Below are 26,639 nucleotides of genomic sequence, written 5' to 3' on the forward strand. Positions count from 1 at the left end.
GTTCAAATAGTATGGGCTTTCTTTTCTCCTTCTGACACACATATTATTTCTATCTATCTCAAGTTGAATATCATTCCATTATTATGTTGTTCATTTTCTCCTGTTGCATCTACTAGGCAGACTCTCGTTGGTTTTCATGAAGTGCCACTGCCATAAGACCAACAGAGCGAATCATATCCGATAGCGATGGCAATGGCTCCAGTTGAGGAGTCTTTTCGCGATAGAGTGGTTTGTTCTTGTGTCCATCCTTCTCCATCATCATTGGTATATTACCTGATATATTCAAAAATGACTTTTCTTCACTAGTCATCGACTGTGGTAAAGAAACAGGTATAGGTGGAGTTAGCCATCGAATAACTGGTTCATAAAACAGTCCTTGTACAACGGTACTAAAACAAACCAACAAATAACACAATTGAAAAATCAAATTGCGTGAGTGGATATCTTCGGAAAGAGATAAAGCCAATGCGACCGATATCGTCCCTTTCATTCCACTCCAAGTTAGTACTCCTATAAAACGAAATGGAACGGCATTCCTCAATGCTGGATGAAGGCGTTGACCACGAAGCAAATAAAGAAATTTAAGGCATTGAAGTGGAATAAATATGGATAAGAAACGAGCAAACAAGGATAAAGGAATCATGGCTAGAAATATACCGTAATAAATGTTGGTACCATAAGAGCCTTTGCTCTCTGGAAGTGTGACTAGAGCAATTGAGATAAATCCCATCAAAAGATATAAAATACTATTCAAGTTATCACTAATCAACTGCCACAACTAAAAATCATCGTTCAATCGAAGCATCTACACTATGATGGGATGCTTACCCAATGAAAAGACTTACTGGAACTCATAGCAAAAGTTGTTCCATAGTTGCCAATAATCAATCCTGCTACAACACTGGCCAAAGGAATGGAGGCTCCCAGATATTTTGCAGTCATGTTGATCATCAAAACCAAAACAATGGTTACGTTAGCTTCTAATATCTTGTCTTTGATATTCTGCAACAAATAGTAGGCAAGATAACCGAGAACCAAACCAATCACGATTCCAAACAACACTTCTCGAACCACCATGTCGAGAAAATATCCCACTCCTACTTTCTGTGGACTGCGGATCCATCTCCGAAGACCTTCAAAACAAACTAAGTCCTTCTGTTCTTTTCATTGATCATTTCAAGTACCTGTAAATAATACCACCGCAACAGCATCGTTGAATAAGGCTTCTCCATTGATAATAAACCGTTGCAGCTTCGGCAAAAGTGACTTGTTACTTTTCAATATTCCATTCACAGCAATAGGATCGGTAGGTGAAATAATGGCACCTTTGGATATCAGACAAAGTCCATACAACTTGAATTCCAATATTCTTACCGAATAACAGACAATGTGCAAACGGTAGTGGATTGGCAATTGCTGTTAGGAGAAGAAAGAGAAATGCAGCATTCAAAATGGAAGCCAACTATTTTGCTCATCAAAAGATAATATAAAAATATTAACAACATACCAAAGTAGTAAATACTGCCAGAGAGAATATAATTTCGACGGTTCTGCGAAGTGAAATAATATCCAACTCTGCTGCATCGGCGAAGAGAAGAAAACCCAAAGCAGAATCGAGAACAAAGCTCTTTTAAAGTCTTTTTGTTGAATCTAGACGAAAATAAAAACTAGCTATTCTTACTGGGAAAGATACGGTAAAGTGTTGAAATCTGTCCAGGTTCAATCCAGGTATGAAAATGTGCGGAAATAGTCGATTCGCAAGGATTGCCAATATGGAAGAAGTCACTGCAGAGAGCGAAAGTGCGATAGAATCAGGAATATTGAAAGTTCTTTTGTTTAGCCAACGAAGGAGAAGTATCAACAGTAAAAGCATCGTGAGTGCGTCTACAAAGTCGTTAGGTTGAGGGCCCACAAAGTCGGTATCCGTCTTCATATCTTTTGATTGTCGTTAATAGTTTGAGAATAGTTATTCGCCGATGAGCAAAACTTGCTAAACAAGTTAATCTTTCATTTCAAGCGATAACCAAATAACGTGAAGTCTCTATCTGAGGAAATAGATCGAACCGATTTTTCAGTTTAGCATTCTGAAGACACAAAATGTAACCAAAGAATCGTAAAGTATCTCTGTTTGGTAAAATATTATATTCTTAGAGACTTTGATATGTTAATTGCTTCGTAAATATTCAACTAAAATGGTTCATAAAAGGTTTATTTCTTGATGGGACAACGACGAAAGCTTCAATACATCGTTGTTTGAAAAGACCCGAAGAAGGAAGCCTCGAAAGAGCAGATCAACCTTGGACCAGAAGCTTCAGTAGGTTGAAGTTATTGAGGTTCGAAAAATGTGACTCGCGTCGGTCGAGCTCTGATTCTTTCACGAACCGGAGATGACTCTAGTTTATGTGTTGCGTTTCTGAACAAGTATGAAATAAACTTGCAAGATCTTTCTTCATAACAAAATTGGATTTTTTTATATCTATCAAGTACGTATCATCGATATTGAAAACATTCTTAGAAACTCTATTCCAATTAGCTTTATAAAGCTACTCCAACATCACGACGTCCCGTTACTGTTTCTTCATCAGCCGTTGCATAATAAACGAACTAGAATCAAGAAATCTCTCTGCACAGTTTGCAATACATTCACTTTCCGCACGGTCTAATTTACTTCCAGGTTTTCCAACACACTTATCCCAACAGGTCTCGGTCAGTTTGGAAATGGCTGCCTATAGGAATTGTTACTTCCTTCAATAACCGTTGCAGCAACTTACTTGAATGGCAGCTTTTTGGTTTTCTTGTTCAATAAAAGTTTGAAACTCACTGTTGCTGTTTGCCTCTGACATTGTCAATATTTTTCTTAACAAGACTATACCGAAAACCCAACCTCTACCAAATGCTCAATCAATCAATTGTTGCTAAAGTGACAAAGCGATGGACTCAAGTGGTTGTACTCTCTGAGTAGTTTGTCTCAGGATGGTTCAAAATAATTATCGACATGAACGAAAGAATATGTTGTATAACAATTTTGAAGAAAGAAAGAATACTGGGAAACTTTCTCTGAGAAAAGCCTGCAAAACAGCGATAAGGTTGTTGCGGTTGAAAACCATCAGAAGATTACAACGTTTGAAAGAAACGTCATCTACTGTAAGAAAGGAATTTGTAGATAAATTAGAAGTATTGAGGAGACTCAAAGTAGATACAATTTTGAGAGCTATCGAAGGTATGGTTGATTATTCCTTGAGTACTTTTCATAATTTTTCGTAAACTTTAGATAGGCACTTCGATTCTAAGGGTTTTCTCGGCAACATCCAAGCTGAAAATGTCTGTTGGGAGATTGTACAAGATAAGAGAGTACAGGAAGTTTTAAGGAAAGTTCCCAAGGAAGAGCAGAAGGAAGGAAGGATAAGCAGGAGTTCATACAAGGCTTCGAAGACACAAAGAGATTGGAAGAAAGTAGTTGAAAAGCCTTTGATAAATTCGATGTTTCTTGACTCTCTAAACGGAGAAACAACATTTGCTTCAGGGTTGGTATCGAAGTTTATAGGAAACGTTGTCAACTAACTGTATTTGCTGCCCAGGAAGAAGAAACATACGTCAACGAAAGGTTTTCCAAAAGACACTTCTTTTTTTGAAAGTAATGATTTGCACCCTTCCTGGAGAGCAAAACGATGGAGAAGAAAATGGGAGTCAAGTATATGCTTCCAAGGCTGCCACAAGTATTTTTGACCAGTAGCTATCTGTCCATTCCTTTTCATTTATTCTAATACAAGTCTTACACTTTCCTATTCCATCCTACTAGGAATGGACAGCTGTCTTTGCATTTTGATCCAACAGTTTCGTCATTTCAGGAACGGCTTCAAAAAGATCTGCAACAAGGCCGTAATCCGCAACTTGAAATATGGGCGCATCTGGATCTTTGTTGATAGCAACAATGACTTTGCTATCTTTCATGCCCGCCAAGTGCTGAATAGCTCCACTAATACCAACCGCAATGTATAGTTCTGGAGCAACCGCTTTACCCGTCTGACCAACTTGCATTTCGTTTGGACAAAACCCAGCATCGACTGCAGCCCGACTTGCTCCTATTGCAGCTCCTAGTTTATCAGCCAACGCTTCCAAGATCTTAAAGTTTTCTGCATTTTTTAATCCACGTCCACCAGAAATTACCACTCGTGCACTCGTCAAGTCGGGTCTTTCTGATTGACTGACTTCTTCAGAAAGCCAACTTACGCATTTGGACGCATTCGTGTCTGGAGTAAAAGATAACTCTTCCACCGGTAACTGTTGAGCTTCCTTCAAAACAGCCTTTTCAAAAGCCGTACTTCTCACTGTCAGTACTTTGACAGGATCAGTACACTTTACCTTGGATAGGGCATTACCGGCATATATGGGTCTAATAAACACATCAGAAGCTTCTACTCCGGTAACATCTGAAACTTGTGAAACTTGGAGCCCAGCTGCAACACGAGGCATAACATTTTTTCCAAAAGTAGAAGCTCCCGCAACTATATGTGAAAACTTATACTTTTCATGCAATTGCTGGATACAAGGAGCCAACCACTCTGCTACTCCGTATTTGAATAACTTTTCAGAAGTTTCGTTGGGAGGCACCACATATATCTTTGATACTTGTGGAATTTCTTTGGCCTTGTTCACTGCTTCCGAATCAGAAGAATAGCCAGCTATAAGAAGATGAATATCATTTTCTTGTGAACCTATCTTTGAGGTAATTTGTGAGGTGGCCGTTATGGCTGCCAACGAAGAGCCCTGAAGTTGAGAACTGCTGGGGTCTATTTCGGCAATCACCAAAGAAGCCATAGCAGACACGGAAGCGTGCAGCTGACGACATGTTTCGTTATGTGTTTTGTAGGTGCCAACAAAAGGTTTTGTTGTCCTACTGAGCAGAGAAATGGATGTCCTTGTCAGGTTCGTGAACAACATGTCTTTGCTAATTGGGCGAATTGAGAAGTTTTGAATTTCTGTCGAAAGATCAATTTTATTTCGTTGAACGAGACAATATACATGAATCATGATACGAGTAGTTGAAAGTTTCTAGCGCAACTATAGTTTTTTAATATAAAATTTACAATTCAAAGACTCTCTTGGGTACCATTCAATAGATTGAATGTTGTTTGTTTTGTTGAGTATATTAACAGCTAATTTTTGGTTTCATGCCTTGTTTCAAAGTTCTTCATAGATAGCGAATACAAAACCTCGAACTGGGTTGTTTACCACCCATCACTATTTGTTTCCAGTTCATAAGGGGTTGGTTAGTTCTGCAAGGAAAGCAATCAACTTGAACCTACAATCATAAAAATTCTAAAACTATCTATTTTCCATACTCCGTCCACAGCTTCACATTTTAGACTCGGACTTATTTCGAAGAGAGAGGAAGAAAAGTTCGAAGGCTTCCTCTCCCATTGAACCTTGAGGGTGCGGCCACAATTTAAGTTTGTGAGGGTGCGTTCTTCAGTACGTTACAGTTTTTCAATTTCATAACCGTTTTCCATACAAATTGCTCTTAAGGCCATCATTTCTTCTGGGAGGTGGTGACTTGTGTTTTCTCAAAGACTACTTTCCTGTTTGTTGTTATTGTCTAATAATTGCTTTTGATTAGAAAGTAGATATCGTTCATCTATAGATATGCAGCGAGGAAGGAAAGTGCCAGTACAAGTTGTTTTCCAAGATGAAAACTGCTCTTCGAGTTGCCCAAGTGACACCAATATACCGTGCAACAATAGAAGCAGTGCTTTTGTTACAGCTCCAAAGAGAGCTTTAGGTGATATTACAAACGTTGCTAAAAGTGAAAAATCAAATGTAGGCAAAAAGGTATCTCAAGTATCATGAAACATTAGAATGAAGAATTATAACCTATTTAAAAGGTTTCCTTTAAAGTAGGTCAACAAGAAAAGGGCGACTATACAGCTGTTGAAAAACAAGCTGCTGAGTCTTCGAAGAGCTCTGGTAGCAGTCAAAACAAAAATACGACTCAAACATGTTCTCAATTCTCGCAATTTGTTTCGAAGTTGGATCAAGACTTTTTGAAAAAGTCCAGTCGAGTGGCAAAGAAAATTCTAGAGCAATCCAAAGATAACTTGAAGGTTACAATTGATTCATTTGCAGATCTTGCACTACATGATATTGATTCTTCTGATAGACATGATCCTCAACAAGTGGTAGCCTACGTGAATCGAATCATTGCCAATCACAGAAGAATTGAAAGAAAATTTATGCCTGATCCACAATACATGATGGAACAGCCGGATATTAACGAAAGAATGCGAGCCATATTGATTGATTGGCTTGTTGATGTCCATCTGAAATTTAAACTGCTGCCTGAAACGCTCTACCTTACTGTGAATCTTATTGATCGTTTTTTAAGCTTGCAACATATCACAAGGCAGAAGCTGCAGTTGGTTGGTGTCACTGCTATGCTCATCGCCAGCAAATATGAAGAAATATATCCTCCAGAAGTACGAGACTTTGAATATATTACTGACAAAGCTTATAATAAGGAAGAAATATTAAGTATGGAAGCCATTATGCTAAATATTCTCAAATTTGATCTTACAATTGCTTCTTCTCTCAACTTCCTCACTCGTTTTTTGAAAGCTGCTGATGCCGATAAGCAAAGTATGTTGTTTGCTAATTACTTGTTGGAACTTTGCCTCTCTCATTACAAAATGATTCGATACGAACCCAGCAGAATGGCAGCATCTGCTGTCTACCTGACTGGCAAGCTTGTGGGTAGATTTGAGTGGTCTGATAAGACTCGAACACATTCCAACTACGCTGCTACTGATCTCAAAACTTGTAGTGAGGAAATGCTTTCAATTTTGCATTCTCAGAATGATCCCAATCTCCATCTCACTGCTGTCAAGAGAAAGTACTCTCTTCAAAAATTTGGAGAGGTTAGTAAGATTTCCGTAGACTGTTTGGAAACTTTGTAGAACGCAATAAACAACTTTTTCCATTTGAGTTTTTGCACATAGCTATTAGATTGAAGAATATTGTTCCATATATTGTTTTATTTGTAGTACCGTCGAGTGCTTGTCTTTTTCTCTCAACATTGAGTCACTTTTGTTGGGTGCTTGTAGTTTATTTCTTTTGGTCACATCAAGTATCCCTTTAAGCATCCCAATATATTTGCACCTGATTTTCCATTATCTTTTCCCCTTGTTTTCCTTGAATCAAGTAACATTATTTCCATGGAAAAACAAGTATAACTGTTTTTTTGCAGAAGAAAAGAAAGAGATTGTCAACAAGTTTTCCTAGGAAATGGACGTTAACGTAGCTTTGGACAACAAAGAACACTTGGCCCCTAAATCTTGGAGACATTCCTGCGCCACGTGTCTGGAGACCTCAAACTTGGCGACCAAACGGACTTTATCTCTCTCATCGATTCTCGCCTTGGGTGGCGAAAAACAACGACGCGTAGTTGGGCGGATGTTTATTCCTTATGTTTCTACGCATTCGACCACTGACTGACAGGCCCCTTACTAAACTGGTTGAAACGCTTTATCCGTAATATAGAAGGGAACAACACTTAGCTTGTTTCTCAGTAGGATAACACTGTAATAACTTGGTGGTTGGAACCGAGTGACCGTGTAGAGTGGTTCATATTCTTCTATGCCGTTATTTCCATCACTCACTGAAGAGTCCGGTGTTCTCTCTTGTCTTGTCCACTATAGGAGAGATGTAGCAGGTCCCCTAATAGAACTACATGAAAGAATATTACGCGGTCCTTCGGTCCTAACCTCTCTTCAAAGAGAACTCATTGGTGCTTTTGTATCTGCCGTGAATCGTTGTGATTATAGTACTGCTATTCGGATAAGTGTAGCAAGAGGTTTAGGGGCTAACGATCAACTTTGTGAACAGCTATTATCTCCCCTTGCAGACAACGTGGATGAATTGAATATCGAACCAGAAATGAAGCCCTTACTATGGTATGTTCGGAAACTAACCCTTAGACCAGAAACATTACAAAGAGCTGATGTTGAAGCCGTATTATCGGCTGGTTGGGATGAGCAAGTACTAATGGATGCAATGCTAGTTTGTTGCCTCTACAATTTTATGGACCGTTTGTCCTCGGGCATTGGATTATCGAAACCAGAAACTATCAATCCTGCTAATCTTGATATATTGGTGAGAAGGGGCTATCGATCTATTTTAGATGATTTGTAAAAGTCGAAAGTTTTGAAAGTTCTTACGATTCGGAAACATAGTATTAGCGCCAAATAATGTATCTATTTTATTTTCGGTATAAAGGACATTACACTTTCATGTTATTCTCTTGTGTTGAGTATGAATAGAATAATGACATAGACAAGCAACCAGTTTAACAAACTTAACATTGTTTTGTATGATGACTGTTGAGTGTTGAGAAGAGCCTAGCCTCTTGGAAACCAAAATACAATTTTACTTGTGAAATTTTACAAATTTTATGGGAATGGAAACCTTGGAAGCGTTCGCCGAGAGTGAACTAGAAAAGTTAGGGTTTGAAGGTGACCTGTCTGCTCTCGCCAAATATGTAAGTGCCTTACTTTCAGGAACTGAAACACCAGTTGAAGAGCAGATGGATAAGTATGTGCAAGATTTGGAAGAATTTCTCGGCTCCAATTCTGCTCCTTTTGTTGTCAAAGTTGTAGACAAGTACAAAGAGATATTTCACAAACCAGAAGACGTTAACAAACAAGTTGAAGATAGTCAAGAAGTTGAACAACCTCAGAAAAGGTCGGAGAGTCGTAACCTTGGAAGGTTCGAACGACGGACAGGTGGTAAAATGGGAAATCGAATAGGAACAGGGTCTACTAACAGTTCACAAAGAGATAACTCTGTAAGAGATTCCTTTCGTTTCAAGGAAAAGAAGACTTCGTTACATATCCGTTGCATTCCGGAAGAGAAAATGAACGACCAAACCATACGAGACTATTTTAAGCGTTTTGGGACTGTAACCGAAGTCCTTTTATTGCCTCGTAATACACCTTGTCGAGCTATTGTGACTTTCGCTTCCGAGAAAGAAGCTTCTGAAGCTATACTTTGTAGAGACGCTGTTTTGGGTGATAGGTTTGTGAAGTTATACTGGGCGCATAAAGAGGACTTTGAGGACAAACCTGAACACTGGTTTGAGCGAATTCGCACGAATGGAGATTTTCAACACCAGTGGAAGAAATCTGGACAGTTTGAGCAACGACCTCGACCTTTTCAGTATAGAAGACCTGCTTTTCCTACACATGGGGGAAGAAGTCTTCACTGGAGTTCAGATGCCTCTGAACAACAGCAAACTTTTCCTGCAGCAGCAAAACGGGAAAGGGAAAATGACAATACAGCAACTACTATAGGTTTACCAGAAAAGCGTAGCAAAGTCGAGCAAGAAAGAATTTTGAACAAGTATTTGGAGAACAAGCGATATATATTACAACGTTTCGAGTCACTTAAAGATAGTTTGAAGCCTGAACAAAAGAAAACAATCTTAGAAGAACTGAAAAGTTTGGATAGAAACATCGAGAGTTGTCTTGCAAATATATCCAAGATGACATCGCCGCAAGAGAGTAATGATGTGGATTTGTCGACTACGGAGAAATCAAACAATGAATAGGGAAATAGGAATTTGTCTACACCAGAAAATTCATTAGAGAACGAATTCTATATATGCATAGCAGCAGATATGGATGGTGGGTGTTTTCTATTTTACGCGATTGACTTTAATAGTCAATAATGTTATATTTTGTTATTTTGGGAGTACCAAACCCATCTAATAAAAAATGGTTCTTACCCTGTGGAAAGGAGTTTTTTCCAATTCTAACGAACTCTTCATATTCATTGCTTCACTCCACAGAAGATAATCAATCAACTGACTAGAAACTAATATTTGAGGATTCCTTTCCTGAATTTCCTTACGAATCAATTCTACTGAGGCAATTGAACAAGCTCTAATTTCGATCTCTTCAGTATTTTCAATCTCCATGCCTTGTTGCAATTGAGCTGTCAAGATATCCGAATACTTCAATATTCCTCTTTTGTGTAATACTTGCGGCACTCGATAGTCTGCAAACATGGTCAAGCAGTAAGGGTCTCTAAACAAGAGGGCTTCCTCACCCAGGCAAGCAAAGATATCAGCTGCAAATATTTGAGCTCTCTTGTAAAAGAATATTCGATGGCCTTTATACATGGCTTCATCCCTAAAGGATGGAAAAAAATGAACAACCTTGTCAACAAGAGTTTCCAAGCTTCCATGAGAATCTTGAATCAGATGATATACACTTCCTTGAAAGTATTCGTCCAAAACACAACCCGCCTCACGAAGACAATGAATACGTTCCGATAATAAGGGAATAACTCCTTGAGACTGGGTCTCTGGCATCAATATCTCCTTCAGTTGTAATACGGTAAGTTGCTTTAAAAACTCCGCAGACAAAATATATTTCCCTTGATTTTCTAAGTACAAGTTTAACGCAGCACATAGTGCAAAGTATCCTGTGTATTGGTTATTCTTGTAACTAATTGTCCATTTCACTTCTTCTTCCTTTTGCCAGAATGAAAAACTACGCATAGTGTCAGCAGGAAGTTCTTGCATACAATACTACTAGCACACTTTATGCAATCTATCCAGAATATCCACCAACATATATCTTCTAAGCTGCCTATTCCTGCTCTGTTTTCACCCCAAACAGGGTTCAAAGGACAATCATTCCAAATCTTGTGAACCGATAGCTCTCTCGTTTCTAGGATACCCCTCAGCCTCAAAGCTGTAGTTTGAATAGCCTCGGGACTAATAGATACATGCTTTGCTCTACTCTTCACAAACTCTGCACTTGTTCTGACACTTTCAAGTACCGCAGACATATAGGTTCGAAGAAAGACAGCGCTGCTCTGCCTGAGAGATATTTCAATTTGCAAAAGGCGGACAATTCATTCCTCCTTTTTCTTCACCGCCGATTTGCGTTTGTCGTTGAGCTGTTATCTTACGAGTTTATTAATTGTAGTGATAAAATGGTTCAGATATTCCCTGACCTAGGAAAGACAGCCAAAAGTAAGGATCATGAAGATTTCATAAACTAGTATTCTAAGTTCTTTTTTAGAGCTTTTGGAAGATGACTACTGTTTCGACAACAAAGTGACTTTGAAGTCAGCCACAAGCAATGGTGTCATATATACTTCGGAAGGCGTTCAAGACGCCGTCAGTGGTTCAGTTTCTGGTGAACTACAAGGAGAATATAAACAAAAGGGCTACAACGTCACAACTAAGCTGAATACTTCGGGTACCTTCTTTTCCGAAGTTGCCTTGGAAGAAGTCGGAGTGAAAGGTCTTCGAGTTGTATTGAACACGACAGTCGGAAAAAGTCCCGCCGGAAGCATAGGATTGGAGTATTTGCACTCTGCACTAGCGGCAACTTCTTATCTCAACTATGCTAGCAATCCTGTCATCAACGGCAGTTTGGTTATTGGACACGGAGGTTTTAGCATTGGTTCTGAAGCTGTATTCGATACAGTAAACAACTCACTTTCAAAAGTCAGTGGTGCATTTAATTATTCTGATGGCAAGGGCAGTGAAATAACACTAAGTATATTGGAAAAGGGTCAAATGGGAAAGGTAAGTGCTTGGCTATTCTCGTTTTGACTCAAGATGAATATTATATAGTGTACGTACTCCCATCAAGTTTCATCCAATTTCGCCGTTGCTGCAGATCTTCGTTTAAGTCGTTCTGGTGACTATCGTTTGTTCTCGATGGGTACAAAATACGTGTTGGATGACTCTACAACCCTCAAAGCAAAAGTAGATTCGACTGGTTCACTAGCTGCAGTATACATGCACATGATCCGTCCAAAGACTTGGGTTTCCGTTTCTTCTCAAGTGAACCTCAACTCACTTGAGAAAGGTGGACATAAAGTAGGGTTTGCTTTAGCAGTTGAACCCTAAAATACTTCTTTTTGACCAGAATTCTGTTATTCAAGCGTCGCATGTTCTTTTTTCTGTTATTTTCGCTATTAAATCTCAAATTTTTTTTCTCATTCGGAAGAGACATGTTTGTTTTCTCTTGTTGGTCATCCAGTGAAACTTTTTCTGGTAGCTCGTTGGAGAGGTTACCAAGTTCTTTTATAGCTAGAAAAAGAGCTCCTCTGCTTGTACGACCGAAGCAACAAGTAAGAGTTTTATCTTTACAAGCTTCAAACCAGTTGGAGAAACTACAGAAGCTCACAGTTGGTGACCCTGAATATCCTAAAAGAACTCTTCTGAAACTGTTGTCAATAGGTTATTGTGGCAGATACTGGAGACTTTGAGCAAATAATAAAGTTCAAGCCTACCGATGCCACGACCAATCCCTCACTTATCTATCAAGCTTCCCAGTTACCGCAGTATCAACACTTGGTAGACGACGCCATAAAATATGGAAAATCAAAAGCCAACAGTGCAGAAAAAAGAGTAGATCATATTCGGGACAAGCTATTTGTAAACTTTGGAGCAGAAATTAGCAAGATTGTTCCGGGTTACGTTTCCACCGAAGTGGATGCAAGATTGAGCTTTGACGTAGAAGGATCTGTGCGACAAGCGGAAAAACTGATCCAACTTTACGAAGAAATTGGAGTGCCCAAGAATCGCATTCTTATCAAGCTAGCTTCGGTAGGTCTTATATTTGTAGTTTTCCGCTGTTGAATTATTGGCTAGACTTGGGAAGGAATACAAGCAGCCAGTATTCTTGAAAGGAAAGGAATTCACTGCAATATGACACTCTTATTCAATATTTGTCAAGCAGCAGCTGCAGCAGAGGCCGGAGCTACTCTGATTTCGCCATTTGTAGGTCGTATTCTGGATTGGTACAAAAAGAACAAAGGCCAGGAATATATTGCCGACAATGATCCTGGAGTTGTTTCTGTGAAAGAAATATTTTATTACTATAAGAAATTTGGATATTCCACCATAGTGATGGGTGCCAGCTTTAGAAACAAGGACGAAATTTTAGCTTTGGCTGGCTGTGATCGCTTAACTATAGCACCCAAGTTATTAAAAGAACTTATGGAGGCAGACGGAGAAGTAGTTCGCAAGTTGGATGCGGATGAGGCAAAGAAGAAGAATATAGAGAGAATTCCTACAGACGAGAAGAGTTTTCGTTGGTTACTGAACCAAGACCCTATGGCAACTGAGAAACTTGCTGAGGGCATTCGTAGTTTCGCTCAAGATATCGTTTCACTCAACAAACTGCTGGATAAAGTTTTAGTATGAACGAATCTCATGACATGAATAAAGTTGCCTGGATTTGACGACGGACTTGATTTCAGGCATCTCGAAAGAAGCAGCACATGAACAACTTTTTCCACACAAATGTCCAATAGATTTTCAATTTCTTCTAAACGTACAAAACTCGTTATTCGATTTCTTCCTTCTCCATATTGTTGATTTTCGGTTGTGACATGAATGGCCTAGTCTCTCAAGTCTCTGCTCTAAATGGAACAAGTAATAAGAGAATAGCATTAGTTACTGGAGGAAACAAAGGAATAGGTTTTGAAATTTGTAGATTGTTGGGCAATCCTCAGAACAACATACTTGTTATTCTAGGAGCGAGAGACAAACAGAGAGGAAATGAGGCTTGTAAAAAACTCGAGCAACAAGGAATTGAAGTTGTGTTTAGAGAGTTGGAGGTGTCCGATATTACAAGTGTGAAGAATTGTGCTGCTTGGGTGCAAGACACTTTCGGACACTTGGATATTCTGGTGAACAATGCAGGTATATTCTACAAGACTGGCCCACTGTCAAAGGAGGTTGCTCGACACACTATGGACGTCAATTTTTATGGAACTCTTTATTGTTGTCAGTATTTCATACCTTTATTGCGTGAAGGTGGTAGAGTAGTAAACATGTCGAGTAGAATGGCACTCTTTGCTAGATTGTCACCAGCACTCTTTAAAAAATTTACAAAGCAGGATTTGAATATTTCAGAGTTATGTGAGCTTATGGAATCTTTTATTCGCTCAGTAGAGAAAGGCCGTGTAAAGGAAGATGGCTGGTTTAGACATTCCTGTAAGTCAACTTTCGAGCGGTATTTATTGTCTTCATACTCATAAATGACTGTTTAGACGGAGTAAGCAAAGTGGGTGTTGTATGTCTTACTCGAATTCTTGCTCGAGATGAAAGGAGACCGGATATTCTGATCAACTGTTGTTGTCCAGGTGGGTTTTACAAGGCACTCGTTATATGAAAGCCGTATTAAGATATTTAGGTTTTGTAAGGACGGATATGACAGCACCTAACGCGGAAAAGACTCCGGAAGAAGGTGCAGATACGCCTGTGTGGCTTGCTCTGTTACCTAAAGGAGGTCCCACCGGCAAATTCTTTGGAGAACGCAAAGAATTAGATATCCGAGTAAACTTCCCGGCACCGCGTTTGCAACTGTCGAAAATGTAAAATTGCTCTTCAATAAAAGATATTGTTTGAGGGAGATGTTAGTATAAGTCAACTCAGATGGATATCTTTTCTCTTTGACAAGTCAAGGTCATTATGAAGTGGTTTAAAGATAACCTGGAAACATTCTTGCACAATATTCTATCCAACCGGAAATTTATATTGGCAAGATCGATCCATTCAAACAGAAATATTTCAGTGAGAAATTCTTCCTTCCATTCCAATTCTAGTTTGTATTTTGAACGATATAGTATTATCTCCCTCAAAATCATTCTAACATTATTAGTCTGTGAAAAGCTTTTCAATTCAGAAAGGAAAATCTGTCTACATAGAAACAATTACACTCAAACCATCAGACCATCTGAACAATATTGTGCGCATATACTAACTTTTATATGGAATATTTCCTCCATCTATTTTCATTCTTAGGCAATTGGGCTTGAAACAGTTCGCGAGGAACAGTCACAATCCGGTGAATTGTGCATAACGTCATTGGAGACTGTGCGAATAAAGACACATTCTAATGTACCACTTGAGATAGCCAAATCTCTTATAGAAAATTCACTTTTTAAATTTTCCAGCTTCCAAAACAACTCTTACAGCCTCACTACACATCACACGGGATATTATATGTGAAATGGCCGTTGATTTTTTTGCTCAGTTTCACTTTGTTGCGGAATAAACGATTCGATCCCATTAATATAATTTGAGAAATTGTCTTGTTCTTGATCACATCCATTACCATCTATTGTCATTTCTAGAAGATATCCAATTCCAAAGTGGTTCTCCAGAGATTCAGGTTATCTACACACTGAACCGAACCTTGAGATAACAGGACAACCTGTCATCGAAAAAATGCAATAAATACTATTCTCCTTCGATTCAGAGCTTACTTTGTCACAGAGTCGCTCAGCTTCATCCATTGCGTGAGTTGTAAGCAAGATAGCTCTTCCTTTTTTGTTGTTCTATATATCTATCTCCACAGTGCTTGCTTAGAGAGTGAGTCCAAGCCTGAGGTATACATTTATATTAGATAAAATAATATCAAAATTTCAAACCTGTTCTAGGTTCATCTAAGAAGACTATGTCTGGATCTCCAGCGAATGTGCCACCATTAAAATTTCTAACTAAAGTTTTTCCAGAGGCGATTAAATCTGTACTCTCCAATAAACAATCTACTTGATGCTTCAGTTCGCTTCTTTTGATGCTCTTAAGCAATGCATAAAATTGAAGATGCTCTTCTGCAGACATATCGTCACATTGAGTGAATTTGTTGATTTTCTATACGGAATAACCTCCTACGAACGCTTGTCCACCAATAAGTGGAAAGAGTCCTTGCAATTCTTCGTGACACAAGATTAGTCCAACTACAAAAAGCATATCAAATACCTGAAAAGATAGTAATAGTGATAGTTTTTCCAGCACCATTTTTTCCAAGTATACCTAAACAACTATCGAGGGGAACTCCCACTGTAAGGCCGTCAAGAGCGAGATGTTTCCTTTGAATGGAAAAAAGATCTCTCCTGTGATATTATTTCCTCAGCTGTTTCAAATAGATACCAGGCTCCCTATTTAAAACCCGAGATAATATAGTCGCTCCTCGTCCAAAATATCTAAAGGGAAAAGAGGTCTCTATTGTTCTGCTACTAGTGGCATTCCACTCTGCTGCTCCTATTCTAAAACTGTTTCACTGATCGATTTCAATGGAAGAGAATAACTAGACTCTTCTAGTTGTATAAGTCCTAGATCTGAAAGCGAGCATGAAAGTACCTGTAGTTCCATATCTAAAGTGTATAAACTGAAGTCCATGCCGGTCTCCATTCTAATATCGCATGATCGAGAAAAGCACAAATGTTTTAAAATCTCCAACTTGCACCAAAAGTATCTTTTGATCGTTCTCATATACATAGGGCAGTCTAGGAAGATCAATGCATACTTCTGGTAACCTTGAGAAGTAACTGCAACGTCAATGTATATACCAAGCAGTAAAAAGATGGCCCATTCTACTGCCAAAAATATCATGACTCTACAACAAGGCATAGGAGCTTTACAAATGCCAGTGGCACCAGATAAGGAAACCGCAAGACCTACAAAAATATCACACCACTATTAACTATACGAAGAAAGCCCTATTTACCGGCATCATCAGCTTTTCCAATATAGTAAAGAGCCGAAGAAAAAGTTAAAGTTGGTAGTATACTGGTCCAACTCATGAAATTCTCACTTGCATGATATTCTACAACCTTGGCAATATAGAAAAAGCCCATAAAGTTTGCAACTGTCACATAAATCCAACCTAACTTTCCAAATTGAATAAGCGAAAAATATTAGTATGCTTACTCACCATGAAAGCATCTATAGGATTTCTGAGTAGGCCCGAAAGGAATATGGAAAAGGAGATGCATTCATTTCCCCAAGCAAAGAACAAAACTATATTGGTAAAAACACTGTTTTCAGAAAAAAACGAAATACCAAAGGCAATGCCCAGAACAATAAGAATGGCACAAAATAAAACAAATATAACAAGCATGAAAGATACGTAACGAATCGATAGACCTGTCTTTAGTGTTTGGCAAGAAGCTTTGAACACTCGTTTATGGATACTTACTGCTGTCTGTAGTAGCCCCATCATCTTCATTAGAATTCTTAAACCTGACGCCTTTTCGTACACATGTTTCTCACATATGAAGGAACTAGAAAATGAAGCAGGAATGAAATGGCGATCAGTCTATAAATAGCTAATGGACTATGAATGGCAGATACAGCATTCTCTATGGGTTTCAAAAGGTTTACGACATGATAAGGTTGTCGATTGGTAAATAGATATCTTTCAGCTTGAGACAAATAGGAATCTGAAAGAAGAGAATGAAGCTGTAAATTACTAAAATTGATGTAAGGTATGAAGAAGAAAGATCAGAGAGCGATAAATTATCAAGAAACGAAATTTTTGGCAGATGGAAAGTGCTCACGAAGTTTTCGCGATAAAAGAAAAGATAACCAGGCATCAGTAAACGTCTTCCTTAGTCGTTTATGAAAAATGTGAAAACCCCGAGGATGTATTCTTTCCGAAAGTGTACGATAAAAAGCGTCGGAAAGTCTCATGATACTTGCAATAAGCTGACAATTCCCTCTAGTCCAATTATTGTACCGAAGTATTCACTAGTTTCTGCAATTATTGCATAGTAGAACACATCAACGACGAAGCCCACTGGAGAACTCTGTACTCTCTCACTATGTCGGCTGGCGGGTTGCGAAATTGTCGAATTTTTTAGCTCTGTGTTCACATAATTGAAAGAGAATGCCTCGTAGCAACTTGTTTGGAGTTCGAAACTTTCAAGGCCACCGGAATTGAGCAGTTGTACAAGACTTTGATGTCCCAAGTTACCACCTCGAGTAGATCCGTTTTCTTCCTTGTCGCTCGTGTTGACAGAAAAAATATTGTCTATAAGATTATATCCAAAGAACTCTGCGACTTCAAAATAGCACAGATACTTGAATACTTCCGTACAATTGTCTCGAGACTCAGAAAACTTGCTTATAAGATTGATTAATATTTTTGCCTATGAATGGTTGTTGGGCTTGCATCGTTCAATATTGCAACAATAATGCATTGCAATGGATCACAGAAGATATCGCAGGACGGATAACTTATTTATCCAGCCGACTCGCCAGTACTTGGTTGAGATATCAGAATTGACTTTTTCATGCTGTTGGAACGACTTAGTACCTTGTAAGTTGACAGAGAGTTTGAATTAAAGCTACCTTATCATATACGGATTGCGAAACTGTGGAATAAAGTACCAACATTTTTAGCTTCATATTTCCTCTCTGAGTGAAGTAATATCTCATGTGCAAGTCCATTGATGCCACACAAAACTGCTACGATGATGAAAGGCGACAGAATATACAGAGAATCTCAACCTTTTGATGTCTTTGGAAATGGAAGTTCTTCAATACTAAGGCTTGTGTCTGTTTGGAGAATAGACAAAATCTATTTACCTTTGTTCTATGTCTAACAGTATAGCTATCGAACTTTATCAAGTCTTCTGGAGCTCCAAATTCTTCAAAATTAATTTGCTGGTTTTCCTAGTTCACAGCTCTTTTATGACTTGGCCTGAACTTTCCTTCAGTACTCTTTCTTAAGATTGTTTCAGATATCATTGCCAATGTCTGAGTATAGTTGGTTCTTCCAGCTAACCATTCGTCTTACAAATTTAGGGTAACTATTGATGTATGCGCAACACTCAGCTGTCCCTGTACCGCTAAATTATCCACTTTTCTGCACTTCTTTCGACATGAAAGGCTGGTTTCTCATTTCCACATAATTCAAAAGCATATTCACTGCAAGAGTCAACAAACCAGGAATCCCACCTGTATATTCCAACAATGAATCTGCCAATTCATTTACTGAAAAGGAAGAACTACATAAGACATCATACACTGGAACTTAAGTAGGTGTTTTTAGAAGACTCTTTTCAAGGAATTCAACGATACTGGAAGCGTCCAAAGGTGATAAAGAAATAAAATGAAGTGTAACTTTTGATAGCCCAAAAGCTACATAATTCTTAATACTTAAACCCTTGCTTTTCCCAACAAGTATAAAAAACAAGTCGGGTTCTTCGCACAACTCACGAATGATACCGAAAAAGTCGAACCACACCTTTTTCATTCTTCTCCAGTTGAAAAAAAGTTCCCTTTGTATCAAGCACACCAACTTCATCAAATGCCACCAAAGATATTGATCGGAAGGAATGCCCAAAGTCTTCCGTAGCTCCGGAATCAGAACATTTTGGATAGGGAGGAATGTGTCTGTAGGCTTCATTAGGCTTCATAAACGGTAGACCCATCTGATCATAAGCCAATCGGTACAATAAAAAGCACAAGGCCCACTTCAGGTTTCGTTTTTCCTCGATAAGTCGAATGGGCTTCAACTTCCTTAGATCAACATAAAGCAACGAAGCCTTTTTCAGCTTCTCCAAAAAACATCTTCGATTGGCCTTCTCAGACTCACCAACGAATAGAGATCTATACGTGCACTTTCACCCGTGTTATCCAACAGTTTCAAGTAACTTCGTACGAAACTTTTCTTTCTTCCGAAGAGGTGAGGGCCAAAAGGTATGACTGGTTTGAAAGGGCGACCATGTTTACGAAGTTGTATAGCCTAAATAACTGCTTTGTTACTACACGAACATCTTGTTCTCAGTCTACTACAACCATGTCATACACGCTTTCTGCGTCAAGCTCACTAGACATATTGTAAAATGTAAACTAAACTAAGCGACAGTAAAATACAACAATGATCGATCAACCTTAAGTAGTTCAACGCTCAAAACTTCTAACGGTTCATAGTTGAAAAAAGAGTGCTCCTTGCGCCTTTTATTTGTATGACAAGTTAACAGAGTTGCTTCCCGTCGAAATTGAAAAGTGGCCATCTCGCACTTTCAAGTTGACCTTACAAAGCATCTGACTTGGACTGATCACCGCACAAAACATGAGAACAAATCAAAACTAATTGCAATCGAACTGAGATTTTCTTTGCAAAGCTAATTTCGGTCAAACTCAACTTTGTTGAAAGGCTTAAGCGTCGCTAGGGAGTTGACGGAAGTTCCTTACGACGCTATCTTTCTCCTGTCGCAATATTACTATGGTATGAAGATAAATTCTATCTATACCAGTTATTATACCAATAGCTTTTTATATCTCTTTCAGTGGAATATTTTCTTCAATAAAACTCACTAAACATAAAAAGACTCCATATCTCCTGTGAAAGCATTTGCTCAAAATCGAGTAAAGCAGGTTAACATCTTCAATGTTCGATAATAGAATAAAAGAAAATTTTGTATTTATGAGTTGCAAATACAACGAATGAAACATATTGAAAAAATGACAAAACTCTCAAATACATTCATCGTTCGTTAGCGAGATATGACCTTATAGAAGATCTTATCTTCAACCTCAACGCAGGTTTATCTATACCCAAGTCCCTTAAAATTTCTTTGGTCACCGCTGGAAGCTCGTCCATATCAATATCTTCCACTTTCGGAAGACAATAAGCAACATCTTCTTCAGAAAGACCACAATATTCTCTTAGGAAAGTATTCCAATCAAATGACGAAGACAAAGAACTCGATGCTGCGACACTTCGTTCCACTTTCATAGCAGTTTGAAGCTCTTCGATTTGCATCCTATTCTCCTCATTTGTTCTCGGTCTTATATTTCGAGCTACTCTTAAAGTAACATTTGATTGCTCCAAAGGCGAAACATATTCATTGGACATCGACTCAAAGACAGTTTCACACCATACTGAAAAGTCTTTAGAAAACTCTTCTCGGCTTGCCTCTCCAATTTTCCTCAATGTTTCGACATTATCTCTTCCCAAATACATTTCAAGGTTCCTTTGAGAAACAATTACCAATTGCAGACATGATCGACTACTTTCATTCAAAGTTGATCCCGAAGAATGTTCAGTTACCAAATAACTTGCATCCTCAACAATATTCTGTTCTTCACTAGAGAAAACAACAGATCGACCATAACTAGTACAAACTACCACCACAAACTGAAAACGAAGTTGAACAGATGAAAAAGATTCGTCATTCAAAACGGAAACAACTCCCTTAAAAAATTTTTTGGCTTCTTCCTCAATATTTCTTTTCGAAAATTCACTTTTGTGATAAAATTTGAATGAAAATCCAACAACGTAACGTGTTTGTCCATTATGGAATACAACATATGCATCAGGACCACTCGAATTGCCCTCCTTTGGAACAAAAATACCACAACGTTGTAAATAATCTCTATAATGAACAGAAAATGAACGAGAGACATTTCTCAAGATGGGTATATCATAAGATTTTGTTGATTCCATAGAATAAGAAACATTGTCCTGTTCAATAAAAGAACCCTGGAAAATTCCTGGAATAGCAGAATGTACAATAGCCGAGGAATTAGAATGAAGAAAAGTTAATAAGCGAAAGCGAAAGATCTTCATAAATACAAATTCAAAGAAGATTCCTTTTGCTGTTGAAGTGTCGGGAATATAACTAAACGGAGATAAAGGAAAGAGTTCAGTAGCCTCAAGGAAAAAGTTATAGTTGCTATGAGCTCTCAATATAAATTCACAACAACCAATCTTGAATTCGGTCCCCATATCAATCCCGTCAGTTCCACAACTTTCAGAATAAAACCCAAAAGTTGCAACCAAGTCCATCAAATAAGTTTTCGTTCCACATATAGTAACTATAAAGTTAATTGGAAAAACTGTTCCGAGCAGATAATTCAAAAGGACAAATTGATATCGAAGAAGGGTTGCGGAATCAGGTATCTCCGGAATAATAATCGTCACCGACTCTAGTAGTACCAAGTGAAAGATTCTATCTAATAAGGGTTCCATATTGTCATTGTTGATAACAGGTTGAGATAAGTTTGCAACTTTCTCTACTAGGGCTAATAAAGTATTCCTTACAATCAACGGAATACCTCCTGTCTTCCTTTTCAACAATTCTACGAATCGATGTCGTACATCAACTGAGGGCAATAACCAGTCCTTCAAGGACTTTCCATCATAAGTTGCCAGCTCAATATATTCGTTAATATCACGGAGGTTAAAGGGATTCAACCGCAACATATGGAGGGTGACACTACTGGAGCGAGTATCAGACAGGGGGGCTGAGATTTCAGCAGTTCGCCCAGCAAGATATAAGATAACTTTTCCTGTATCAAGCAACTCATATACAGTTCGAAAAAATTTGCGATACGGGATATAACCTGGATCGGACTCGACGAACTGTTCCTCGCCGAGTTCACTATAGTATGTGGTGAGGTCACTCAGGTGGCTAAGTTCGTCTATCATCAAAAATAAATATTGTTTCTGAAATTGTTCGAGAAGATACTGAACAAATAAAGAAACACGAGGTTGCTTCATTGCTGCGTCCGTGAATTCTACAATTTCTCGGGCAGTCATACCGTTACACTGGGCTGTAGCCATAGCTATGTTATACATCAAAGCCTTTCGAAAACTTGGAAAAGGAGCATCAGAAAAGCTCTCTTCTAATTGAAAGCAAACTGACAAAGTGTTTTCCGCAAAGTGTTTCCAAGAAAAAATCTTCAAATCAACTTTTCCCGAAGAGCTCTTGTTGAAAACCTCCGTCTTCGTCTGCTCTTCTTCTTCGTCGGCGAATTTTTTTAAAAACTCTAAAAAATTTTCACCAACAAAACTCTTCCCAGCCCCAAAAACATGAGGGGAAAAACAAGCTGCAGGACGTACAGTATTCAAGTCTCCCCCAAATCAAGAAAACTGGTAGAAATAAGTTCGAAGAATAGAATAAACATCTTCTTTTCTATCTATCAACGGTTCACTCAAACTCATTTTACACCGCCGCCAATCCGAAATTCACAAATGACCGAAAAACTTTCAAAGGAGATGGAAGAGAGTGTATGTTTTATTGTTCGAGCGATTGCTTTATTTGGTGATTGGTAGAAATGATCTCCTTGACACTTCTAGACTCACAATGACAACAGAGAGAAAGCAGGAATATTCTCTTGCTCGTCGTAATTAGAAACTTTCTTCTACTATAGACAAGAAATAGGTTTCTATGAGTTTTTGTGGGGAATTAGATTGATGGGTACTCTTTCTATGGCTTGTATACTGTAAGAGAGTTTTTCTACTATCTTCCACACCATCCTATAACTCCTATATACATGTCTCATAAGATACAAGCTTTTTGTAAGTTACAGACGAAATACAGTGGGAAACAGAGAATTGCATTGAATGGGAAGTCTGTTCGTGTGGAACTGGTCGTAGCACAGTTTATAAATACAAAAGTATCTAAAGGAGTTTGGAGAAGAGTATTATGTAGATTGTCATACTGGCTTATCATTAAATACAAGCCATTATTGATGTAATAGCTACACAAGTTGTCTATTCTTTGTTCGACTTTTACCAAGTTGTGAATATGTCTTATATAAGGACATCAATTAAGGCTTCAAATATAGTCACTATAAACCTTCATTTTCCACATATCGATGCTGAAAAAAGAGTAAAAGATTGAGCCAAAAAATTATTTTGCTAAAGAAGAAGCCTTGTGTACTTGAGTCAAGGTCGAGTAGTGTACTAAATTGAAAGCTTCAGCAATTCTCCAACTGAAAGCCACTCCATATTGAAGAACTTTTACCCAACGTGACTCTTATGTTGACTGAAAGACGTTGTAGTTCCTAAGTTACCGGTCAAGTGATTGTTGTGGAATGACAATACTTCAAGATTGGATATGGTTTCCTTTGACTAATTAGAAACAATTCTGTTCCACTCTCAAAGTTGTCCTTTGCAATGCAATATAAATAGAACTCCTATGTAAATAGTAACTTTCTGAAATAGAAACTTTTTATCTCAGTGTGCCAAATGGATAGAGTCACTTAAGATGTCTCTTGTACTATTAATAGTCAAACGAAATTTTTTATATCGAATATCATCTTTGCAACCGGGTTACTTTCCCTATCTAAGAGTCGGTGAGTTTTCAGTCTAATTCACTAAAACAGAGTTTGAATATATAGTCTCGTGAATACTTTTGAGATAGAGTTTGAATTGCAAACTAAAATACTTTTTTTAGTATTTGTTCTTATCTTTGCTATATTTTCTCTTGGATCCAACAAGTTTCATATTTGTGGGAGCCATTTATATGAATTCCAAGGCTAGAAATGCAGTTTGAAAAAAACACATAAAAACGAAAGGAATCTAAACTTTTATCGAATTTCAACAAGCTAAAACTCTTTTTGAGACCGCAGTGCAGGTCCTCAAGTTGGAGGAAGCCTCCAGTTTTTGCTGCCATTCCCTTCGTTTGTTTTCTAAAACCGAGGAAAACTCTCTTCTATTCAGTTAACAAAAGATAGGAAGGACAGTCCAAGTGAAACCTACAAACAACTTTTTCTGTCTCAGTCTTTGAGAATTATAGTAAAAGGAGTTACTAGTCTTTTTTCAACAGACTAGAAAGACAACATAGCAGACACTTGAAGAATGTTTTGAGATATTCTTTCGGTAACCATTTTACTAAGTATTTGGACAAGAAAGGATATTTTTCATTCTAGTTGTATTCAACATGTATGTATGTATAGTCTATTCATTTTGAATCATTGTTACAACTCTGCAATATTGCAAATTGACACTAAAAATAGCCTTCAAATGAAAAGCTTTTAGTTTTGAAACATGTTTAAAGGTATCTCCGAAATATTTGAAAGATTGCACTAGTGTATTAATCGAATCATTCTCCTGCACACAAGTGCATATTCAATATCCAATTTCTGTAAGAGTCAACAACTCCTGTTTCTCCTCTGAAAATACTTGCAGACAATAGTGACATTTGATATTGTGGATTCTGCTAAGAGAAAACTTATTTTCAAAAAAGTTCAATTCAGTCCAACTGAGTCTATTCTATCGATTCTCTTCTCGTTTTTCATCATAGCATTTAAATCATAGTTGAATTGTCTCTTCCAAGTAGTCGACTATATAGTTGAGATGTTTTTGAAGGTAAACATGACTGTTTAGGTTTAAAGGTTTTCACTGCCTTCTCTTGTACCATCAACTTTGAACTTTGTAAAAACCACAAATTGTGAACATATATAAGAAAGCAAACTATATAAAACACAAAGCTGCTTTAGGGCATGGATAACTCCAAGCGAACTCTTATTTCTTCCAGTACGAAGAAAACAAAACTTTTAAAAGCTCTGCAAATTCAAGGAAAGATTTGTTTAGCTCCACTCGTCTCCTACTCTTTTTCCACTCTCTCATCCATCAGCTCGTTGCATGAGTCATAATACAAAAGTTATTCGTGTTAGACACTAGGCAGAAAACTCTCGCGAAATATAACCTGATGGGTACAATGGTGGAGGCTTCTTTTTAGATATTTGTAACAAGAATCAAAGACAACTCAAAGTTTTGCATAAACAAACTGTCTATATATACAAAAAACGTTCATTTCCATAAGGGACAAGTCAAACATAAAGAAGAAAAGATATAGTTTTATCCAAATTGCTCTAAAAGGAAGGAAAATGTCTCTTTCAACTTTGCATTATTCAGCAGAATAAAATTGTGCAGAGTCAAATTGATATTGTGATTATCCAAACTGGTAAAGGTCTTGTTCTTTTAAATATATTAGATAAATTTCGTCTACTAGTGAAAAGAAAAGAATATAAACGTAGAAATAATGGAAAAATAAGAATCTTTCATCTCCTCTTGGCAAAGTAATAAAGAAAGGTGAATCTTGAAATATATGTGCAAGGAGAAGTAAAAGCGTCACCACTTTTACTGTTGTTATACTAGTCAAAACTCTCAAAAAGTTCTTTAGGTGGAGAGCGAACCAATAGCCTTGAATCGTTTGAGGTTCGATCCTCCTTATCGTAGGTAGTTTATGTACGAATTTGTGTATAGACAAAAGTATTCCCAACCTTTGGTCAGTTTTTTATTATTGTCCTGTCCTCTGTATACTTTCCAATTCTAGAGTCCAATATACGATTTATTCTTCTTTATAACTCGTAATCGAACAAGATTGCTCCTAGAGCGAATTTGCATAGAAGGAAAGGTTCTAGTTCTCACATTGCAAGCCAAACAGAGTTAACGTCATTGAAATTAGAAAATGACCATTTTACACCTTTAAACAGTTTTCCTAAATTTTGAGTGACCAACAAAGAAAGGTTCTCAGATCGAAAACGAGTCAAAAGCTGGTTGTAGCAAAACCGTTCTTGATTTGTTATCAAAATAGGGTCACAAGTAGTTTAAAATTTACCTTGCAGAGACAAGATTGATCAAACTCAACTCTGTTAAAGGGCTACATTGTCGCTNGGGAGTTGCGAGGAACTTTGTTACGACACTGTTCTTCTCGTTTCNCAACATTACTGAAAGTGAGATTGATTGTATCTAGCACACTTATTGTTCCAGAAACTTTTTACATATCTCCAAGTGGAATATATTCTTTCATAAAACTCACTAGTCACTTAAAATAATATATCCCCAGAGAAAGGAGAGAATACAAAGCGATCCTTTTCATAACAATCCAATTAGAAATGAACACAATGGGTTGATTGTTGGATGGAAAGGAAGGCTCAGTGAGTATTGTCAAGGCTGTGGACCTGATTCAACTTTGCTAGTGAAACTTTTCCGACTTTAATTTCTAAAGCAAATTCTTCGTTTGTTTTAGTTGGACAAGTCAATTTCTATTATCTACGTTTCTTTTAAGCCCTTCAAATGTTTCTT

The 26,639-nt window shown here is 37.8% G+C and overlaps 16 protein-coding genes across 18 annotated transcripts, besides 1 other annotated feature; 8 read left to right on the top strand and 8 right to left on the bottom strand.

Annotated features, from left to right (window-relative positions):
- Nucleotides 1-2: 2 nt before the first annotated feature.
- On the bottom strand, nt 3-1,939 carry Gasu_24490 (monovalent cation:H+ antiporter-1, CPA1 family). Its single transcript, XM_005706766.1, has 6 exons — nt 1,682-1,939; nt 1,508-1,627; nt 1,375-1,462; nt 1,185-1,325; nt 829-1,133; nt 3-778 (listed from the first exon to the last, which is right to left on the bottom strand). Exons 1-6 carry the CDS (start codon nt 1,931-1,933, stop codon nt 113-115), a joined length of 1,572 nt encoding a protein of 523 aa, XP_005706823.1. The 5' UTR covers nt 1,934-1,939; the 3' UTR covers nt 3-112.
- A 5-nt stretch (nt 1,940-1,944) lies between these two features.
- Gasu_24500 (mitochondrial protein translocase, MPT family) lies at nt 1,945-2,979 on the bottom strand. Its single transcript, XM_005706767.1, has 2 exons — nt 2,772-2,979; nt 1,945-2,726 (listed from the first exon to the last, which is right to left on the bottom strand). Exons 1-2 carry the CDS (start codon nt 2,841-2,843, stop codon nt 2,568-2,570), a joined length of 231 nt encoding a protein of 76 aa, XP_005706824.1. The 5' UTR covers nt 2,844-2,979; the 3' UTR covers nt 1,945-2,567.
- A 10-nt stretch (nt 2,980-2,989) lies between these two features.
- On the top strand, nt 2,990-3,750 carry Gasu_24510 (hypothetical protein). Of its 2 annotated transcripts, XM_005706769.1 has the most exons (3): nt 2,990-3,220; nt 3,272-3,524; nt 3,579-3,750. In XM_005706769.1, the coding sequence occupies exons 1-3, from the start codon at nt 3,010-3,012 to the stop codon at nt 3,724-3,726; spliced, it is 612 nt and encodes a 203-aa protein (XP_005706826.1). In that variant the 5' UTR covers nt 2,990-3,009; the 3' UTR covers nt 3,727-3,750. The 2 variants fall into 2 exon arrangements, with proteins under 2 accessions (XP_005706826.1, XP_005706825.1); XM_005706768.1 differs by having other exon boundaries at nt 3,272-3,730.
- Nucleotides 3,751-3,754: 4 nt separating this feature from the next.
- On the bottom strand, nt 3,755-4,829 carry Gasu_24520 (electron transfer flavoprotein alpha subunit). Its single transcript, XM_005706770.1, has one exon. It carries the CDS (start codon nt 4,816-4,818, stop codon nt 3,796-3,798), a length of 1,023 nt encoding a protein of 340 aa, XP_005706827.1. The 5' UTR covers nt 4,819-4,829; the 3' UTR covers nt 3,755-3,795.
- A 674-nt stretch (nt 4,830-5,503) lies between these two features.
- On the top strand, nt 5,504-6,976 carry Gasu_24530 (G2/mitotic-specific cyclin 1/2). The gene is made up of 2 exons (XM_005706771.1): nt 5,504-5,829; nt 5,883-6,976. Exons 1-2 carry the CDS (start codon nt 5,644-5,646, stop codon nt 6,948-6,950), a joined length of 1,254 nt encoding a protein of 417 aa, XP_005706828.1. The 5' UTR covers nt 5,504-5,643; the 3' UTR covers nt 6,951-6,976.
- Nucleotides 6,977-7,393: 417 nt separating this feature from the next.
- Nucleotides 7,394-8,354, top strand: Gasu_24540 (carboxymuconolactone decarboxylase). Its single transcript, XM_005706772.1, has one exon. The coding sequence runs from the start codon at nt 7,630-7,632 to the stop codon at nt 8,182-8,184; it is 555 nt and encodes a 184-aa protein (XP_005706829.1). The 5' UTR covers nt 7,394-7,629; the 3' UTR covers nt 8,185-8,354.
- A 59-nt stretch (nt 8,355-8,413) lies between these two features.
- Gasu_24550 (RNA-binding protein) lies at nt 8,414-9,624 on the top strand. The gene has a single exon (XM_005706773.1). It carries the CDS (start codon nt 8,444-8,446, stop codon nt 9,596-9,598), a length of 1,155 nt encoding a protein of 384 aa, XP_005706830.1. The 5' UTR covers nt 8,414-8,443; the 3' UTR covers nt 9,599-9,624.
- A 4-nt stretch (nt 9,625-9,628) lies between these two features.
- Gasu_24560 (uncharacterized protein) lies at nt 9,629-10,623 on the bottom strand. The gene has a single exon (XM_005706774.1). It carries the CDS (start codon nt 10,574-10,576, stop codon nt 9,755-9,757), a length of 822 nt encoding a protein of 273 aa, XP_005706831.1. The 5' UTR covers nt 10,577-10,623; the 3' UTR covers nt 9,629-9,754.
- A 150-nt stretch (nt 10,624-10,773) lies between these two features.
- Nucleotides 10,774-12,008, top strand: Gasu_24570 (voltage-dependent anion channel, MPP family). Its single transcript, XM_005706775.1, has 3 exons — nt 10,774-11,032; nt 11,082-11,593; nt 11,642-12,008. Exons 1-3 carry the CDS (start codon nt 10,783-10,785, stop codon nt 11,918-11,920), a joined length of 1,041 nt encoding a protein of 346 aa, XP_005706832.1. The 5' UTR covers nt 10,774-10,782; the 3' UTR covers nt 11,921-12,008.
- A 5-nt stretch (nt 12,009-12,013) lies between these two features.
- On the top strand, nt 12,014-13,284 carry Gasu_24580 (transaldolase). Its single transcript, XM_005706776.1, has 3 exons — nt 12,014-12,201; nt 12,254-12,622; nt 12,668-13,284. The coding sequence occupies exons 1-3, from the start codon at nt 12,025-12,027 to the stop codon at nt 13,220-13,222; spliced, it is 1,101 nt and encodes a 366-aa protein (XP_005706833.1). The 5' UTR covers nt 12,014-12,024; the 3' UTR covers nt 13,223-13,284.
- Nucleotides 13,285-13,363: 79 nt separating this feature from the next.
- Nucleotides 13,364-14,433, top strand: Gasu_24590 (carbonyl reductase (NADPH)). Its single transcript, XM_005706777.1, has 3 exons — nt 13,364-14,017; nt 14,074-14,166; nt 14,217-14,433. Exons 1-3 carry the CDS (start codon nt 13,411-13,413, stop codon nt 14,399-14,401), a joined length of 885 nt encoding a protein of 294 aa, XP_005706834.1. The 5' UTR covers nt 13,364-13,410; the 3' UTR covers nt 14,402-14,433.
- Nucleotides 14,434-15,618: 1,185 nt separating this feature from the next.
- Nucleotides 15,619-17,043, bottom strand: Gasu_24600 (ABC transporter, family A). 2 transcript variants are annotated; one of them, XM_005706779.1, is made up of 5 exons: nt 17,007-17,043; nt 16,871-16,954; nt 16,536-16,698; nt 16,169-16,485; nt 15,619-16,122 (listed from the first exon to the last, which is right to left on the bottom strand). In XM_005706779.1, exons 1-5 carry the CDS (start codon nt 17,034-17,036, stop codon nt 16,099-16,101), a joined length of 618 nt encoding a protein of 205 aa, XP_005706836.1. In that variant the 5' UTR covers nt 17,037-17,043; the 3' UTR covers nt 15,619-16,098. The 2 variants fall into 2 exon arrangements, with proteins under 2 accessions (XP_005706836.1, XP_005706835.1); XM_005706778.1 differs by having other exon boundaries at nt 15,619-16,485.
- Nucleotides 17,044-17,398: 355 nt separating this feature from the next.
- On the bottom strand, nt 17,399-18,283 carry Gasu_24610 (uncharacterized protein). The gene is made up of 2 exons (XM_005706780.1): nt 18,161-18,283; nt 17,399-17,958 (listed from the first exon to the last, which is right to left on the bottom strand). The coding sequence occupies exons 1-2, from the start codon at nt 18,257-18,259 to the stop codon at nt 17,497-17,499; spliced, it is 561 nt and encodes a 186-aa protein (XP_005706837.1). The 5' UTR covers nt 18,260-18,283; the 3' UTR covers nt 17,399-17,496.
- Nucleotides 18,284-18,484: 201 nt separating this feature from the next.
- On the bottom strand, nt 18,485-19,553 carry Gasu_24620 (archaeal ATPase). Its single transcript, XM_005706781.1, has 4 exons — nt 19,476-19,553; nt 19,031-19,423; nt 18,893-18,981; nt 18,485-18,844 (listed from the first exon to the last, which is right to left on the bottom strand). Exons 1-4 carry the CDS (start codon nt 19,538-19,540, stop codon nt 18,666-18,668), a joined length of 726 nt encoding a protein of 241 aa, XP_005706838.1. The 5' UTR covers nt 19,541-19,553; the 3' UTR covers nt 18,485-18,665.
- A 105-nt stretch (nt 19,554-19,658) lies between these two features.
- Gasu_24630 (archaeal ATPase) lies at nt 19,659-22,403 on the bottom strand. The gene has a single exon (XM_005706782.1). It carries the CDS (start codon nt 22,383-22,385, stop codon nt 20,304-20,306), a length of 2,082 nt encoding a protein of 693 aa, XP_005706839.1. The 5' UTR covers nt 22,386-22,403; the 3' UTR covers nt 19,659-20,303.
- Nucleotides 22,404-22,623: 220 nt separating this feature from the next.
- Nucleotides 22,624-23,456, top strand: Gasu_24640 (uncharacterized protein). The gene has a single exon (XM_005706783.1). The coding sequence runs from the start codon at nt 22,635-22,637 to the stop codon at nt 22,875-22,877; it is 243 nt and encodes an 80-aa protein (XP_005706840.1). The 5' UTR covers nt 22,624-22,634; the 3' UTR covers nt 22,878-23,456.
- Nucleotides 23,457-26,214: 2,758 nt separating this feature from the next.
- Nucleotides 26,215-26,303: a sequence feature (Short protein (Gasu_24650, EME30321.1) was converted to a misc_feature.).
- Nucleotides 26,304-26,639: the final 336 nt, after the last annotated feature.

This window comes from Galdieria sulphuraria, assembly GCF_000341285.1.
Source record: "Galdieria sulphuraria unplaced genomic scaffold scaf_17, whole genome shotgun sequence".
Lineage (NCBI taxonomy): Eukaryota > Rhodophyta > Bangiophyceae > Galdieriales > Galdieriaceae > Galdieria > Galdieria sulphuraria.